The 15361-nt window shown below is 42.8% G+C and overlaps 2 protein-coding genes across 2 annotated transcripts; one reads left to right on the top strand and one right to left on the bottom strand.

The window, feature by feature from the left end:
• Window positions 1-215: 215 nt before the first annotated feature.
• XPC (XPC complex subunit, DNA damage recognition and repair factor) lies at window positions 216-9768 on the bottom strand. Its single transcript, XM_069028073.1, has 16 exons — window positions 9594-9768; window positions 8745-8946; window positions 8424-8557; window positions 8023-8146; window positions 7453-7537; window positions 6806-6963; window positions 6473-6593; window positions 6195-6284; window positions 4844-5776; window positions 4209-4369; window positions 3900-3981; window positions 3324-3458; window positions 2665-2834; window positions 2354-2447; window positions 2052-2141; window positions 216-1501 (listed from the first exon to the last, which is right to left on the bottom strand). Exons 1-16 carry the CDS (start codon window positions 9700-9702, stop codon window positions 1292-1294), a joined length of 2898 nt encoding a protein of 965 aa, XP_068884174.1. The 5' UTR covers window positions 9703-9768; the 3' UTR covers window positions 216-1291.
• On the top strand, window positions 9750-12833 carry LSM3 (LSM3 homolog, U6 small nuclear RNA and mRNA degradation associated). Its single transcript, XM_069028077.1, has 4 exons — window positions 9750-9840; window positions 10791-10901; window positions 12008-12103; window positions 12420-12833. Exons 1-4 carry the CDS (start codon window positions 9820-9822, stop codon window positions 12498-12500), a joined length of 309 nt encoding a protein of 102 aa, XP_068884178.1. The 5' UTR covers window positions 9750-9819; the 3' UTR covers window positions 12501-12833.
• Window positions 12834-15361: the final 2528 nt, after the last annotated feature.

The following is a 15361-nucleotide window of genomic DNA, read 5'->3' on the forward strand; positions in this document are numbered from 1 at the left end:
CTAACAGCACAGCTGCTCTCAGGTCTGAGTTCTGTGTGTGATGCCAGGCTGCAGCAGCCTGCCATGGGTTTAGTCCCAGTGCCAACCACTGAAGTCAGTCACTGCCTTGCCTCTCTAAGATTATTTGAAAAACATGATGGTTCAACCTGACTGCTACAGCCTCTTGTATTTTAAGGACACTGGGTGTTACCTGTGCATTCAGTAAACACAACGTATTCTTTTTTTCCAACTTTATTTTGATCTACAAATACAGTACAAAAATAGATTTTTTTCTGAACATAATTACATGAAAGCCATTTTCTTACAGTCCAGTCTTTGTGACAATATCCAGCAGTGACTAAATTGTTTTCCCCTCCATTTTTGAAGAGACTGTGTCAGTGGAATTTAGATACAGAATACTGCCAAAGACAGATCAGTATTTCTACTACAAAAGTGCAGGAAAAGCTTATGTAGATTTAACATTCCTCTCTCAACAGTTTTTTAATGCTATGGTACTGGATAACAAGAATTCTGTGGTTTTAGTGAATTTTGTTCTAACAGTGAGATTTAGCCAGTTTTACATGTTTTGCTCCAGAACAGGATCTTGATAAGCAAAAGAAGCAAATATGTATATATTCACATTACTTAAGAAAGCATATTGAACCTTAAGTTTGTAACAAGGACAGGGCTTCTCCCTTCCAAAGCACAAGATTTCTGAGAGTAAAGGAAGATGGTAGGCTGAAAAGCCAAACTTACATCACAAATGCGAGTATTCTTTAGAAAGTATTAGTTCCTCCATATTCTGACTGTGGGGTGTTTTTTTAGACCTTAGAGGAAGTTTTCCCTTGAGACACAAATGCCAGACTCTACCTCACCGCTGATTTGGGTATGGATTGAAGTAGGCATCAGCATTCCTTTGGCCACCTCTCTGCAGACAAGTAAAAAGCAGCTGGATGCTTTAGTTCTGAGCAAGCAGGGAAAAATGGGAGACTGCTACTGACAGGAGTGCCTCAGGAAACTCAACTATTAGTGCTGAGTGATACAAAAGAGGGCAAAAACCCCAACAAAGCAAAGTGATCTCAGAAGGTGCAGCTCCATGTCTACTTCTCCCAAGTCCAAGGATAAAGGAAGAATCTAACTGATATCTAAGTGATCCTTGTGATATCAAAGGAAACTGGATACTGAATTAGGTTGGTCCCTGACAGCTCAGAAACACAAGTGCACAGGAAGACCTAAGGCCCTAACTGGCAAAGGATACTTTTATCATGGCTGTTTTTCCTGCATCTGAAAACAGCCAAGAAAAGCTTTATCATCACAATTTCTCAAACGGGAACAACTGAGCTGCTTCTCCTCTCTTTTCTCGCTTGCTCTTCTTGGTTGTTTTCTCTTCTTGTTTCTCTAGCTGGCGATTTTGGGGCCAATAAATGGCTGTGTTCCCCACTGCGCTCTCGGAGCTCGGAGCTCCTTCTTCATCAGAAGAGAATCCCCCTCCTTTCTCTGTCTCAGGTGCTGATGGCTCAGCCTGGAAAACACAGGTGTGAAAATCAGAAAGTCACTCTAAGATAACTGCCTCTTTCTAAAAGGGCTTGTCTTTGGTCACAGTGACACTGAGTGACCTTAGGTTGGTTGCTCTGGTTTGGGCTTCTCACCCAAAGTGCTTCTATTTCTGAACATCAAACATTCTTTTAACACAAGCAAAACATTTTTGACAATGGAAGAATACAACCAACCTGTTTTAAAAAGATCAGGCTTTCCCCTTTCTCCTTGGGGAAAAAATTAACAACATCTAACTTACAAGGAAAAGTGCCCCACTCTCATCCTGTTAGCTACATGCTTGGCTTGGAGGAATAAATCTAGGAAGGGGGTATGTCAAAACAGAAAACAGTAATAGAAATAGAAACATTCATCCCTTGTTAAACAGTAACGAATCTTTGAAGAACATGACTACATTGAACTTCTGGTGTAGTTTTTTTGACTACCTGAAGACTTTTCAGCAACTCCACTCTGGAAATTCTATTCTGTGGTTAAAATAACATGCAGAAAAAGAAATTACTAAGAGAAATGCAGGATACCTTGATGGAGTACCGTTGCTTCAGTCTCTCTCTGATGAGAAGTCCTTTTGTCAGCAGCTTCCAATTCCCTAAAGCTCTTTTCTCACGCTTCTGTGGGGGATTGTTATTGGAAAGAGAAAAATTTACTACTGTGAGTTTCAATGTATTTATGCCCGTGGAAAAGGAAAGCTTTAAGATTTTTAAACTGCCATCAAAAAAGCCTCACGCTTGTCGCTTACACAGCTGACCCTGTTCACTGCCCAGTTTCAATGACATTTACTTCATAAATATAACAATAAGGAAGTTGCAAAAATAATTCTCACCTCCTTCTCCTTCTTTTCTATTTCTGCTTGTTCATTCTCCCAGGCAGCAATAAGGACCTCTTTATACTCCTCACACACCACATACCCATCAGTACTAGGAATGAGAACACAATCCTCTATCAGCTACGAGAAGGAAAAAGAAAGGGAGCAAATGCCTGCTGACCCAGCCCAAAAGCTACTGAATACTGCCAGAACTGTCTGTCTCAAACAATCCAAGTGTGGAACTGGTCACATGCTCCACTTAACACAAGATACACAACCTCTGCAGGACATCAAGATCTGACAGGTGCAACAAAGCAGCTTTCACATACACTGGGTGTGAGTAGCCACCGTGAAAATCAAATCCAGTGATGGCTTGAGCACAGTCAATGTTCAACTTCCGTGCCACTCTGTTCAGGTTTGGAAGTTTCAGCTGCACGCAGCCAACAGGTAACATGGATGGCAGGAAGAGATAGACGTTTCCATATTCATTCCGAGGAACCTGTTATGGCAAAATTAAAGAGAGATGCTGATAATCCTGCTTTCTGGAGAGAGCTGAAAATATCTGCTGCAACTCAGGGACTCTCCCCTCCTGACCTCCTACATTCCACTCCAGTATTCAATTATATTCACGTGACAAGGTACAAGCCTAGATTTTAGCTGCAGGGTTATATCTCCCAGCTATGTCCTCTGCCCAAGCTTTGTTACTCAGACTGTAATACAGAGAATTAGCAAGGTAAACATGGGCTAGGAAGATCAGATCAATGAAATTCTGACTTCAGCAGTCTACACTCTACCTGTACTTGTGAAAGAAAGACCTCGGTAGAGTTTTTACTACTTCCTCCTGTGAACATTCACCTCTGAACTCTTAATCCTGAATCCGGATGTTTGAGTGATCTCACCTCTGAAACATGCAAATTCTGGAAAAATAAAGCCCAGAGGTCCACACAAACCACTTCCTTTAGCACCAGCCCTCTGCCTTCCCAGCTACCTTTCCATCCACTGCTATGGGAGGCTGATACTCCTCTGTCTGCCAGTGGCCGAACAGCGCCAGGTCCTCCCGGTCCCGGTTCGCCGGCTCTGCCAGGCGTGCCTTCCTCGCCCGGTTGGAAAATCCCTTCACCATCTGCAAATACGACAACCAGGCCTGGAACATCACAACAAGCTGACAGTGGTTTCAGGTTTTCCTAGGACACCGAAGGAGAAGGTTCAGGGAGAGCAGAAATGCCATTTCCTAGCTTTAATATCCACTGCCTATAAATGCCAACCCACAGCACCTGTATGCAACAGGCAGAGATCCAGCAGTGCATAAAACACTGGGATGCCTTTGGAGAAGGTGAAAAGGGAGCAGTTCTGCTGGATAGCCTTGGGGTGGGAAAAAGACGAAGCTGGGCTTTGGGTGGCATGTAGGAACTATAGGCACAGCAGGTGGACACTACAGCTACCACAAACCACACAAGCAAGTGTGAAATCTACATCCACTGACAAAAGACAAAAACCAAAACGGAACTGGGCTTGAGCTTTAGAGAGCAGGTGGATTACACAGGAGGAAGTCAAACCTTCTTACCTTGTAAGGCATTTCTCCAACCCTCACCACTCGAGCTTGCTTCAGCCAAGTGTCCCTGGAGTGCAGTGTGTGTATGCAGTCTCTGAAAAGGCCAGAAAACAGCAAATGTAAAAGTTTTCAAGTGATCCCTAACAGATCCACAAAAAGTTTATCACATTAGGAATAATAAAAAGCTGTATCTTACTGATACACAAATGCTGTCAGAGCAGCTACATGCCTCACCTGTTACTGCTGATACCATCATGCAAATTAGCTCTCCAATTTATTACAAAGATCACAGATGCAGATGACAACAGGTGCACAACTCACCTGGAGTAGACAGCCTCTCCTCTGCAGTAGCCCAAGATAGCAGCTGTCTCAGGATAGATGGCCTGGTATTTCAAGAGGTGCCTCTTCAGTGCATAGAGAGGGTGGTTTTTGTACTCTCCAATTGCTGTTGGTAGAGGTTGATCTTGAAGCTTCACTTGAAACTGTAAGAATTTTACAGAACAGAGTAATTTCATAACTTTCTTGCACTACCCTTTGTAAGCAAGAATTACAGTAATATGGACCAAAGAGAAAAACCACCAGAAACTAATCAGATGAGCCAACAGACCAAAGCATTCTTGCTGCAAATAAGTACTGAGATGTGCACCCTAGCCTATGTGTTTTAAAAACTCTCTCCGAGAAGGGTAATGCTAAACTGTACACAAATCTCACTAGTAAGTTTCCAGCACAAGCTGTGCAGTACTTCTGCTATACAAATTTCTCTGAACAAACTCCATCATTTATTACTTAAATTTATCACTGTATATTCTCTTTAAAACATGTTCAATCTCAACATTTCAAGTTCAAATACAAACCTCCTTCCTCATGGAAAGAGATTTCTAATGCTTTTGGCTGAATGAGAATCCAGGGACTAGACTCCTGGCACTACATGCCCTGAACAACCTATTGCCATTTACCTCATTTTCTTCCTTCTTGTCTCTCTCCACATCAGGACTTTCATATGGCTGCAGTGTCTCTTCCCACCACTCAGGGTCCACACGGCTCTTCCTTGTTGAGGTCATCCACGCTGGATCATATCTTTGTGTCACATCCCTGACACTCCCATTGTTGTCAAACCCCACAACGTAGAACAGCGGCTTTGTGGCATGTGCAAAGCATAGCTGGGGCTGGCCCACATTGCCATGAACACAGTCTACACAAACCCACTTGTCCTCAGGCTCAAGGAAAACCTCCAGCCACTGGTCTGTGCCCATTGCTTTCCTCACCTCCTGCTGTCCATCATCCTCATCACTAGAAATTATTTTGCTTCTCTTCCTCTGTGCTTGAGGCAAGGCTGGAGTTGTACTTTTTGCTGGCTTAGGCTCAGCTCCACACGAACTTTCTGACAGCCTTGATTCTGAAGTCCCAGTTTTTGGGCTTTTTATAGTTGTCACATTTGAATTCTGGGGGGCCAGTGAGCTCCTCCGCCTTTTAGGGACAGTTTCAAAATCCTCATCAGAGAGTTCACTCTCCTCCTCTGAAATCTCAAAGTTTGAGCCACTGCCATCATCACTTCCACTCTCTTCCTTGTAACACACCTTGGAGGCCACTCGTCTCCGGCGGTCGTTCTTGGGCCTGACTGGCACATCCTTTTCTGCTAAACTGCTCTCATTATTTGATTCCTTCTGTTCCTGGCTGCCTTTAGTCAGCTTTGACCTCTGTGTCCTTTCAGTCTGTGCAGTTTTGGGTTTCTTTGGCTCCTTCTTGTCTTCTTTGCTCTCTGAGGATTTCTCGTCCTGCTTGGTTTTTTTGCAGGGACATTTTTTTGCCCCAGCTCTGGATGTTGCGGTAAAACTCTCCTGCCCCTCAGAGGTGCTGCTGTGAGACAGCCTCTTGGACGAGCTCTTTCCCTGCAAAGAAACAGGCTAGGTCACTTTTATCACCGCAGCTAAGAATATAGTAAAAAAAAAATGAAATGAGCCCAAGGTTCATGCAGACCAAAGGCTGGCAGGCACAGTCAATTCATGTCTTAGGGACTTGAAAACTTCAGGCTGAAGAGAGGTGTACTCATGCAGCAAGAGTTGCTGTCTAAGTTTTAAAGAAATGTAAACCCACTGAAACATTAAGAAATCTTTGCTGAAACACAGAAATGAGTGGTTTTTCTTAAAGAAGAAAATGAAAAATTAAGGGTGTGCATTTTCTGCAATGTAGAGAGAACCCTGGTTCCCGCAGTAAACGATTCACTGCAAGTTGTAACAGCCAGAAAGTTTTTTTAATCCTACTAAATTAGTAACCTATTCCTTATTCCACACAAACAACAAAAACTACCTTTGGTCTTGTCTCCTTGAGAGGAATAGGTTGAAAAGACAGCACAAGGCGACACAGCAGCTGTAATGCTCGCAGAATAATTAAAAATACCTGCAAAACAGTTTAAACTGAGTAATTTAATCACAGGAGCTCTCCAGATAAAAATACAAGAAAATAAAAAGCTACAGAATCACTTAATTGACTGATCTGCTTTCTTCAAATCCACCCTCCCACCACTTTGTGTATGACCTGACACACAGCATCCAAACTCACCAACCCTGCACTTCCCAGTCTCTTACATGAACCAGCTCCTCATCATCCTGTGCAGCATAGATGGCAAACCTCCTCTCCAGTGTTGACTGAAGGGGCTCTCCTTTTTCAGTGGAAAGCTCATCATTGACAGTGAAGGTTCCAACAAACCTGAAATACAAGACACCTGCTTACTGTCCAGTGTCTGTGACTGTATTCTTAAACTTCAGAGTCCACCCTGTCCTTCTGTAAAAAAGACAGCCCCTGTCACCCTTGTATATAAAATCCAAAAAACCACAGAAAATTGTTAAATTACAGTTACCCCTCTCCCTGAACCGCAGCTCTACATTCTATGTGACAGCATGATCAGAAGAGAGTTTTACCATTTCACCAAGTTGGAAAGGTAAACAAGCCCCATGTGGCCTGCGGGCACTTGGGTGAAGCGGGTGGGGACGATGGACAGACCAATGGCGAGGAGATCTGGCTGGCTGCAGATCCTGTTCCTATAGAAACCATTTGCTAACAAACACAGGAGGTGAACCTGAAACAGAAAAGTTTAAAAGTGAGTTCACAAGAGATTTTCCTTATTGGAACTACTGTCCATGGTAGAGACAAGGAATACTTCACTGCTCCTTTTAACTGAGACAGGCAACACCGAAGCCTCCCAAGCATTCACAGTGCTGTCTTCAGAAGACAGTAAAGCACTGAAGACCTTGCAAATGTCTCCTGCTCTACATGACTGGCAGTTTAATTTTGACAGAATGAGAAGATATCCCTCCACAGAGAAATATACATCCTACTCACACAGGCTGTGAGTTAGAATTTTACTAACACAGGCACTGGTGTTTCCAACTCACAGTTTAGGAGGAATCTTAACAAGCATCTGTCAGGACTACACAGCTCTTTGTTTTTTTCACTTCTAGCCATGGCCCCATGTTATTTGATAAAAATTAGCTCCTTTTGATTACAAAACAGTTCAGACATCTTTATGCTCAATTTCTTCTCTGCCATGGTTCCCTGTGACAAATACCTTATGTGTGTCCTCACGAAGCTCCTTGCTGAAACGTTTCATCATCCTCCGAAGGTACATCTCAAACTCAGCTTTTCTTTTTTCTCTGCAGAAGATTACAAAAGAAATGGATGTTGTGGGATTTCTGTGGACCTGCCTTTCTAGATTCCTGAACTGGGTCAGTTCACAAACAGAATCCACCCCAGAGAATCTTCTGTGCACACTTAAGGAAAGGTTTAGTGACTGGCTATGTGAACAGGCTGTTAAGATTTTGCAGTAACACAATGCCATTCACCCACAGCTCTCCTTGCAGAGATCTAATGCTGTCCCTTCACTGGAAATGGAGATAGTAAAACACAATGAAGTTACACACTTGATTTTCAAGGAAGCTGAAAAACCTCCTCAATTCCTGCCAACTTAAACTGAAGATTTTTGGTAGAATTGTCAGTATGTAAACTGTTCCTCATCCAACTCAATGGTCTGCATCAAGTGGGGATTTTCACCCAGAGCACAGCAAGTCAATGACAGTCAAGACTTATGGTATTTTTAACTTGAGCCTTTTCCAGCCCTCCACCACTTCCTTGTTCTTACCTCCTCTCTCTTTTCTTCATCTGCTCTGGGGTTTCAATCTCAATCTCGACGGGATTTCTAGGCAGCCCCACTGATGGAAGAACAGCAGCTTCTTCTAACGTATCTGTAGCAGGTTCCTGGAGTTCTGGAAAAATAAAATAGTACTAAATTATAAGTAAACGTGGAATAGATTCCCATGGAGGACTGATGATGAGATAAGAACCTACATTTTCCTTCTGAAGAGTTCAAACAACCTTTAAACAGAACATCTCCAGTAATTACCAGCTCCTGGATCTTCCATAACACTGTGTGTGCTAAGTTATTTCAAATAACTGTGGGATGCTGGTTGCCTGCTGTTGAAGAATCATTGTGATACACAAGCTCTTAAAAAGTGCTTAAAATGAATATTGTGCAATTGTTACCTTCCACATCCTCCCATTCATCTTCACTTTCATCATCATCATCATCACCACCACTGTCAGTATTGTCTTCATCCATCTCTTTTTTAACAGGAGATTCTGTCTTCATTTCCTTCTGAGGACACTTCAGTGAGTCACTGTTAAAATCATCAAAACATACCATCATCATGAAATGCAGGTGCTTGTTTATCAAATACTAAAAATAGAGAAATAAATGAAGCGTGACCTCTGAATCAGTAACAACACATTGAGTATTTGACAATCAAACCACACAAAGTAAGACGAAGAAAAAGCTCCACAGACTTGAATGATAAATAAATTTACCTGCATGATTCCTCTTTGATACAATTCTCTTTATTTCTACCATTTCTTTTACTTTCTTTTATTTGTGATTTTGCCTCTTTTTGTTTTGAAGGTTTGGAAGTTTTTGCTGAGTTGGAAACTCCAGTATCACAATCTTCTTCCTTTTTCCTAGCTGAAGCCTTTGAGCTCTTCTTTACACTGGTTTTTTTCTTTTCAAAATCATCTGCATGTGACAAAAGAAATGAATGTTATTAAATTAATGTTAGAGAATGGAGTTTCATCGCCACGTGAAACAACACCTCCACGGATTTCATTAGAGGCAGCTACAGAAGAATGTGGGCACTCACAATGCTGAGCATGTCATTGTTTATAAATAGGGAAGATTTGAACAGCGAGACTTGTTTGAGGAAAATACTCATGTAACTCACAGGAACTACTTAAAGATTCCTATAGTCCTACCGAAGGGATCGGCGGAAAACCAAGCATTGTGCTTGCCACTCACAACAACTTATTACCACGTGAAACCGCTCTGGAGAGCGCGGCCGAGATAAAACAACCTCTCACGGACTCGCTCAGCCTTTGTCGGCGCTTGGGACAGCGTGCGGGCCCGCGTCACACACGGGTTTAACGCCCGGGATTTGGGGCACTGATCTCACCGCCGATAACACAGCCGATAACACAGCCGATAACGCCGCCGATAACACAGCCGATAACGCCGCCGATAACCATCCCCTCCAGCCCGGCGTGGCCGTCCTTCCCAAGGGCGCGCTGGCACCGCTGCTCCCGACCCCCGCGGCCTGGAGCGGCCCGAGCCGCGGCGGCGGCGCAGAGCCCGGCCCACTACGGCCTCCCTGTCGCACTCGCACGCACCCTGCTCCTCGTCCTCCTCATCCTCGTCTTCATCTTCCTCCCGCAGCCCACCGGAGCGCCTCTTTTTGCCGGCCGCGGGCCAGGGCGCTGCTCGGCGCTTTCTACCCATGCTGCTCCCGGCGCGGGCAGGCCCCGGCCCGGCCCGGCCCCGCGCGGGCGAAGGGAAGGGAAGGGAAGGGGCCGGGCCATAAAGTCTCGCGGGCGGGCGCGGGAGGCGGTTTGAAAGATGGCGGATGAGGTGGACCAGGTGAGCGGCTTTCTCCTCTTCCAGCGGCTGCAGGAGGAGGCGGCTCTGGGCTGCGCGGCTGGGCCGGGTGCGCCCGGGCCCCCCGTGGGGCGCAGCCCCCAGGGAGCGCTTTCCGTGCGAGATTAAATCCCTGCCCGGCCTCGGAGCTTGTGGCGGGCCCGCAGTCGGCCCGCTGGCCCCGGGCACTGCCGCAGGAGGGAAAGGGGGCAAAGCTGCCGAGGGCAGTGCCCTTGGCTCTGAAGGTAGGAGGTAGCTGGAACGGAGATATGGGATATATATGAGATAGGAAAGATGAGGGATATGCACGGAGGTCTTCACCCTTTCTAAGTTACGATCTTCAAAGTGCGCCTTTCTCACAGAAAGGAGCCTCAGGCCAGTGCGTGTTGGGGTTTCAGGCCAGCCTCGGGGCCCGGCCTGGCTGTGTGTGGGCCAGCAGGAGCTCGGGAGCGGTGAGTGTGTGGGGGCAGCGTGTGCCCGGGTGCCTGAGGTCGCCCAAGTGTGTGCCCGGGTAACTCCCTGTGCTGGCCCCGGTGTCAGCGTGAGTTCGGCTGTTCCAGCCTGCCATGGCACACGTGTGCTGCTGGTTCACGTAGTGTGGGCTCTGTGCCGCAGTGTAAACTGTGGCTGCTAATAAGAAAAACAGTTGAGAATCATAGAAGGGTTTGTGTTAGAAGGGACCCTAAAGATCGTCTAGTTCCAATCCCCCTGTGTGTGAGGAATGATTTACTGCAAGAATAAATTGAAATATTTTGACTCATGCTGCTCAGGCTGGTGAGTATCAGTAGAGTGGTAAATCAGCTGCATTCAGGTTCACCAGGATGTGAAGGAATGATTTAAAGTATTTACATCTGTGTTCTCACTCCTTTGTTTTCTGTGTCTGACAAACACTGAGGAGTGGAAAAGTTCACCGGCTTCTTCTGTACAAATAATGCTTTTGTTTTGTTTTTTAGCAACAAACAACAAATACTGTAGAGGAGCCACTTGATCTCATCAGACTTAGTCTAGATGAGCGAATCTATGTCAAAATGAGAAATGACAGAGAGCTTAGAGGCAGATTACACGTAAGTAAAACTTTCAGAATGTTGCCACACTCACTCAGCTAAGCACTGGGTAGCCTTTCTTTCTGTACAACAGACTGTTAAACAAGTTTACCTGTAGCATTCCACTGCTTGTTGAAAAAATTAGTTTTAACACATGAGTAATTGCATTTCCTGGTTGAAAGTGCAGAAGTGGTTAGAGAAAGTAGGTTAAGAATAGTGAATTCGCTAAGAATTGTCTTAGGTACCAGAAGTGTAATGTGATTGCTGGAAAAATCTAATTTGTTCAGTGCTTTGTCTGCTATTGACAGCTTTCCTAGAAAGTCAAGAGATGTATTTTGTTTTTCTTGTCTCCTGAATGATACCAAGCAACTCATTTCACTGCTTTTTGGCTTCCATTTCTATATCTGTGAAATAAGTAATAATGCTGCAGGCCTCTTCTTGTGATGTAACCTGAGGCCTCTTCAAGACTGGGTCATCATTATCAAACAAGAATCCCTTAAGGCACACCCTGGGAGGTCTGATGGGATATGTACTCAGCTGGGTTCTCAGATTTTTTGCTTTCTGTTAAGTCAGTCATCCTCCCTGAGTGCTGTGCTCTGCTGGGGAAGAGAACCAGTTGCACCATGTGTTAACTGGACCTCAACTCCTTTGAAAACACAGAGGTAATGAGAGATCCATGAGGAACACGTGTGGTTTGCAACGTGCTTTTGTAAGGTTTTTGGAATATGTTTGAGGTTTTGTAGCACTGTATGAGAAGCAGCTTTCATATCCTTTAAGTTGGCCCCAGGCAATCAGTTCCAGGAGGCCGGACTGGCAGCAGAGTCTGTAGCTGGTTTAATGTTAACAAAGCGTGTCTGTCTCCGAGGTCTTGTCAGTGCTCTCACAGAATGCTTCAGAGCTATTTCCTGCAAGAATGTTCCAGTAAATCTAAATGTTGTACCTTTTTTCCTGCTGCAGAGTTCTCATTTGTTTATGTTTGTGTTGAGTTATAACTAGAACTGATACTACTTTGTTTTGGTCAAAATCAGACTAAACTACTTATGTCTGAAAGTCTTTCTAAAATTCTCATTTTAATAAGCTCATGTTTGTATTTTGGAAAACATAATAAACTAACTTAATTCCTACAGGCATATGATCAGCACTTAAATATGATTTTGGGTGATGTGGAAGAAACTGTGACTACAATAGAAATTGATGAAGAAACCTATGAAGAAATTTATAAAGTAAGGACTAGAAAAGTAGTTTATTTATCGTCAGAGATTTTTTTTAAAACTACACTCTGTTATATTGTTAAAGTAGTTTATTGCTGACTGTTTTTTGAATCAAGCTCTAACAGAGGTTTCAGACGAATTGTTGTGAAAGTACACAGGGTATCTAGAGACTTGGTGTTAATTGTACTGATCTCTTCAGCATGCCAGAACATTGCATGTTTGTTGGAGTTGTTTCAGGTGTGTTTTTATTGTTGGAGTTGTTTCAGGTGTGTTTTTATGGTTGAAATGAATGTTTTGTAAATGTAAACTTTTCTTTCCTTCTTCACAGTCTACCAAAAGGAATATTCCAATGCTCTTTGTCAGAGGGGATGGTGTTGTGCTGGTAGCTCCCCCACTGAGGGTTGGTTGAAGCAACAAAGGACCCAACCTTCTTGGAAAGTTCCAGACTTTTGGACAGTGGTTCATGTTTCAATCATGTCTCAAAATTCTGTATATGTTTTTTATAGGATATTTTTGTCAGTTCTTTTGGAAAGGGGAGGGAAGGGGAACCAGTTTGTCTTGCAGAAAGTACATATAGTCAATTGAAGCAGTGTAAAACCCAACCTGATCTCAGAATTAATGTAAACTGCTGTAAATTGGCTGTCTTGTCACATTCAGTAAAAGAATCCTCCTTTTTTTCTATCTTGACAGTAGCAATGTCTTATTTTTGTTGTTTTAAATAAATTTTGGTTTATCTTTGAAATTTGACTTCTCATGTTTCTTGTGATGAGGGTATATGTTCTTCTGTAGAGCTAGTGCTTAATTAAGTTCTAGTTACCACTTTCTCTGACAGAGAGGCTATCTTTTGTTTGTTGTTTTAACTTCTTACTAATACCCAAGTCTTGTAGATGACTGGTTTTGGGGACACTACATCAATCAATGGTCCTGTAAATTATGGCTCTGTGTTCAAATTTGTGATGCATATCCTCATTGTAGGGAAATGGTGTTTATATGAATCTTCCACTTAAGATGAAGAAGATGGGCTTCTTTGCAGTGTTTTCAGATATATTCATGGTGGCTTTGTTAACAGAGTTACGGTTTGAAAGGCCATAAGTAGAGACTGAGGTTGTTGCTCACATGCTGTTGAGTTGCTTCCTGCATTCATTTCCCACTGTTTGTGGCATGTTTCAGTTATGGAATACATTGAATTCTTCAAGATGTTCATAAGTTTTCTGCAGGGAAGGTACACTAGAACCTGAACAAATCTCTTTTTTAATATATGCTTTCTCAGGCCCACCTTGTTTGTAATTAACTTTCCTTTTTGTGTGAAAAAAGACACTTCTGCTATAATTATGTTGTAGAGTCATGTAGGTCTGCACTTCTTACAAAGCTTGGCTTTTGACTTAATAAACTTAGTTATCTAGGTTCTCTGTAGGGTTAGCAAAAGCAACTTGCTCTGGCACTTTTTCCTACAGTTAAAAATCTTCATAACTTAGTCCATAGCTTGAAACAGTGGTGAGGAATGCAAGGTCTGCCAATAATTTTTTTTCTCCATTCCTTTTTGTACTTGAATTTTTGTATGGGAGGACTGACATGATGCTCAAAATGCTGGCAAATCAGGAAGTTCTACCTTGATAAGTTTTATAATTCACATCTGTTAATACCACTTGTAGACTCTGAGAATGATAATGAATGTGAGTCCCACATACCCTTTACTTGAGCCATATTTGCCAGCATAATACATTTATCTGTACAGTATTTTTATATCACAGGGTATCAGCACAGTTGAAAGAGGTCAACTCACCTGCATAAATCCCTGGGAAGCTCTATTAAAAATTGTCCCATTTGTCACCTGCTTCTTTTGAAGTTTTAAGTGAGAGATTATGGTGGTTGGTAGCTTAATTATTGTCTAATTGATTTCTTGAGTATTTACTGTGTAATTACAAACACCTGTTACTGTTTTGTGTCATTGAAATGTCCAGTAGCATCCTTGATCCTCTAATTTGAAATGAGCTGTCTGGAGCAGGAGCCAGTTTAAGACTCTCCATGATGAATGTGGATTAAAAAACAACAAAAAACAAACAAACACCCCCTCCCAAACAAACTCAACCCCCAACAAAACAAACAACAGCAAAAGAACACACCCTAAATGGACTCCTAAAAAGCCAAACAACACCCCCCACACCAAATCCAAAACAAAATCCCAAACAAACCAAACCCCAGACCCCAAAACATTTGAAAAGTTTTTTGCAGTCTGCTCTCTTTCTTACTGTTCTTTCTACTTTTTGATCATGTTTGCTGTACTAACCATTTCTGTTCCTGATGAGTTTGAAGAAGAATTTATAATATATATTTTCTCATATATTTTCTCAAGGTTTCTCAAATCCCTTTTTATATTGTCTTATTATGTTTTGAGTCTGCTAGAACTTTTAATATTACTGAACTTATTGAAGCTTGGCTTTCTATTTCTAGTAGCTTTTTATAGACAGTAGTAGCCTTCTGGTAAGTTTTAGCCTTTTTTATAGATGCATCTTTTTTATAGATGGCAGAATAATTTCTCAGTTTGTCTTTTAAAGAATTTCTGTTCTGCCTGAAAACATCTCATTCTCAGCAGCTCTTTTTTAACAAGAATTTTATTATGTAATTCCCTTTATCAGAAGTGCTGATAGAGTTAAGCCTCTGGTGTCCTACTGCTTTTGTGAGTTTGGGCTATCTTGAAACTTCTGTGTGGGCTTGTGAAATTGATTTTTGGATCTCTGACTACTGTAGGGCACTAGATGGTGCTGCTTTTCCTCAAATTCAAGCTTGGTTGGCTTTGACTGATATGTGTAGCCTGTGTCAACAGGCCCTGTACTTGTATAATTAGTCATTTGTTTTTAATTAGGATGGCACTTGCCAACAGTGGTAAATTAACTCTGCTGCTCACCCATAAGTAAAAATCAAAATATGTTTTGATGTTTATGTAGGCACAGAGCAAGTCCCCACAAGAGTTAAAGTGAAGCAGTGTATGTGCCTTGCTTTGTCAGAGGTTAAGATGCACAAGCTCCAGACTGGCAGCTTTTCTCAGAGAAGAATTAGCTGAAGAATTGCACCATATAGAATAAATGGTGGTTGACCACTGTGCTGCTGAGCCCTGCTTGGAGAAGAACAGCCCTTGTTGTGTTGGTTCACAAGGCTGCTGCTGCACCCACTGGTTCAAGTGCTGTCCACTACCTTCACTGGAGAACTTCACTGCAGTTAAAATTCAGCAGAGGGGACCAGCCTGTGCTTAGGTGTTTCTGTACATAAAAC

The sequence above is a fragment of the Aphelocoma coerulescens genome, chromosome 12 (assembly GCF_041296385.1).
Source record: "Aphelocoma coerulescens isolate FSJ_1873_10779 chromosome 12, UR_Acoe_1.0, whole genome shotgun sequence".
Classification (NCBI taxonomy): domain Eukaryota; kingdom Metazoa; phylum Chordata; class Aves; order Passeriformes; family Corvidae; genus Aphelocoma; species Aphelocoma coerulescens.

Excerpts from the sequence above, each read along its gene's own strand:
- XPC (XM_069028073.1), bottom strand. The coding sequence starts at position 9,702 with ATGGGTAGAAAGCGCCGAGCAGCGCCCTGGCCCGCGGCCGGCAAAAAG. Across the intron at positions 3,459-3,899 it reads TTGGAGAAATGCCTTACAAG|ATGGTGAAGGGATTTTCCAA; the intron begins GTAAGAAGGTTT and ends TCGTATTTGCAG. Across the intron at positions 2,835-3,323 it reads CCATAGCAGTGGATGGAAAG|GTTCCTCGGAATGAATATGG; the intron begins GTAGCTGGGAAG and ends TTGCCATAACAG.
- LSM3 (XM_069028077.1), top strand. The coding sequence starts at position 9,820 with ATGGCGGATGAGGTGGACCAG. Across the intron at positions 9,841-10,790 it reads TGGCGGATGAGGTGGACCAG|CAACAAACAACAAATACTGT; the intron begins GTGAGCGGCTTT and ends TTTGTTTTTTAG. Across the intron at positions 10,902-12,007 it reads AGCTTAGAGGCAGATTACAC|GCATATGATCAGCACTTAAA; the intron begins GTAAGTAAAACT and ends TAATTCCTACAG.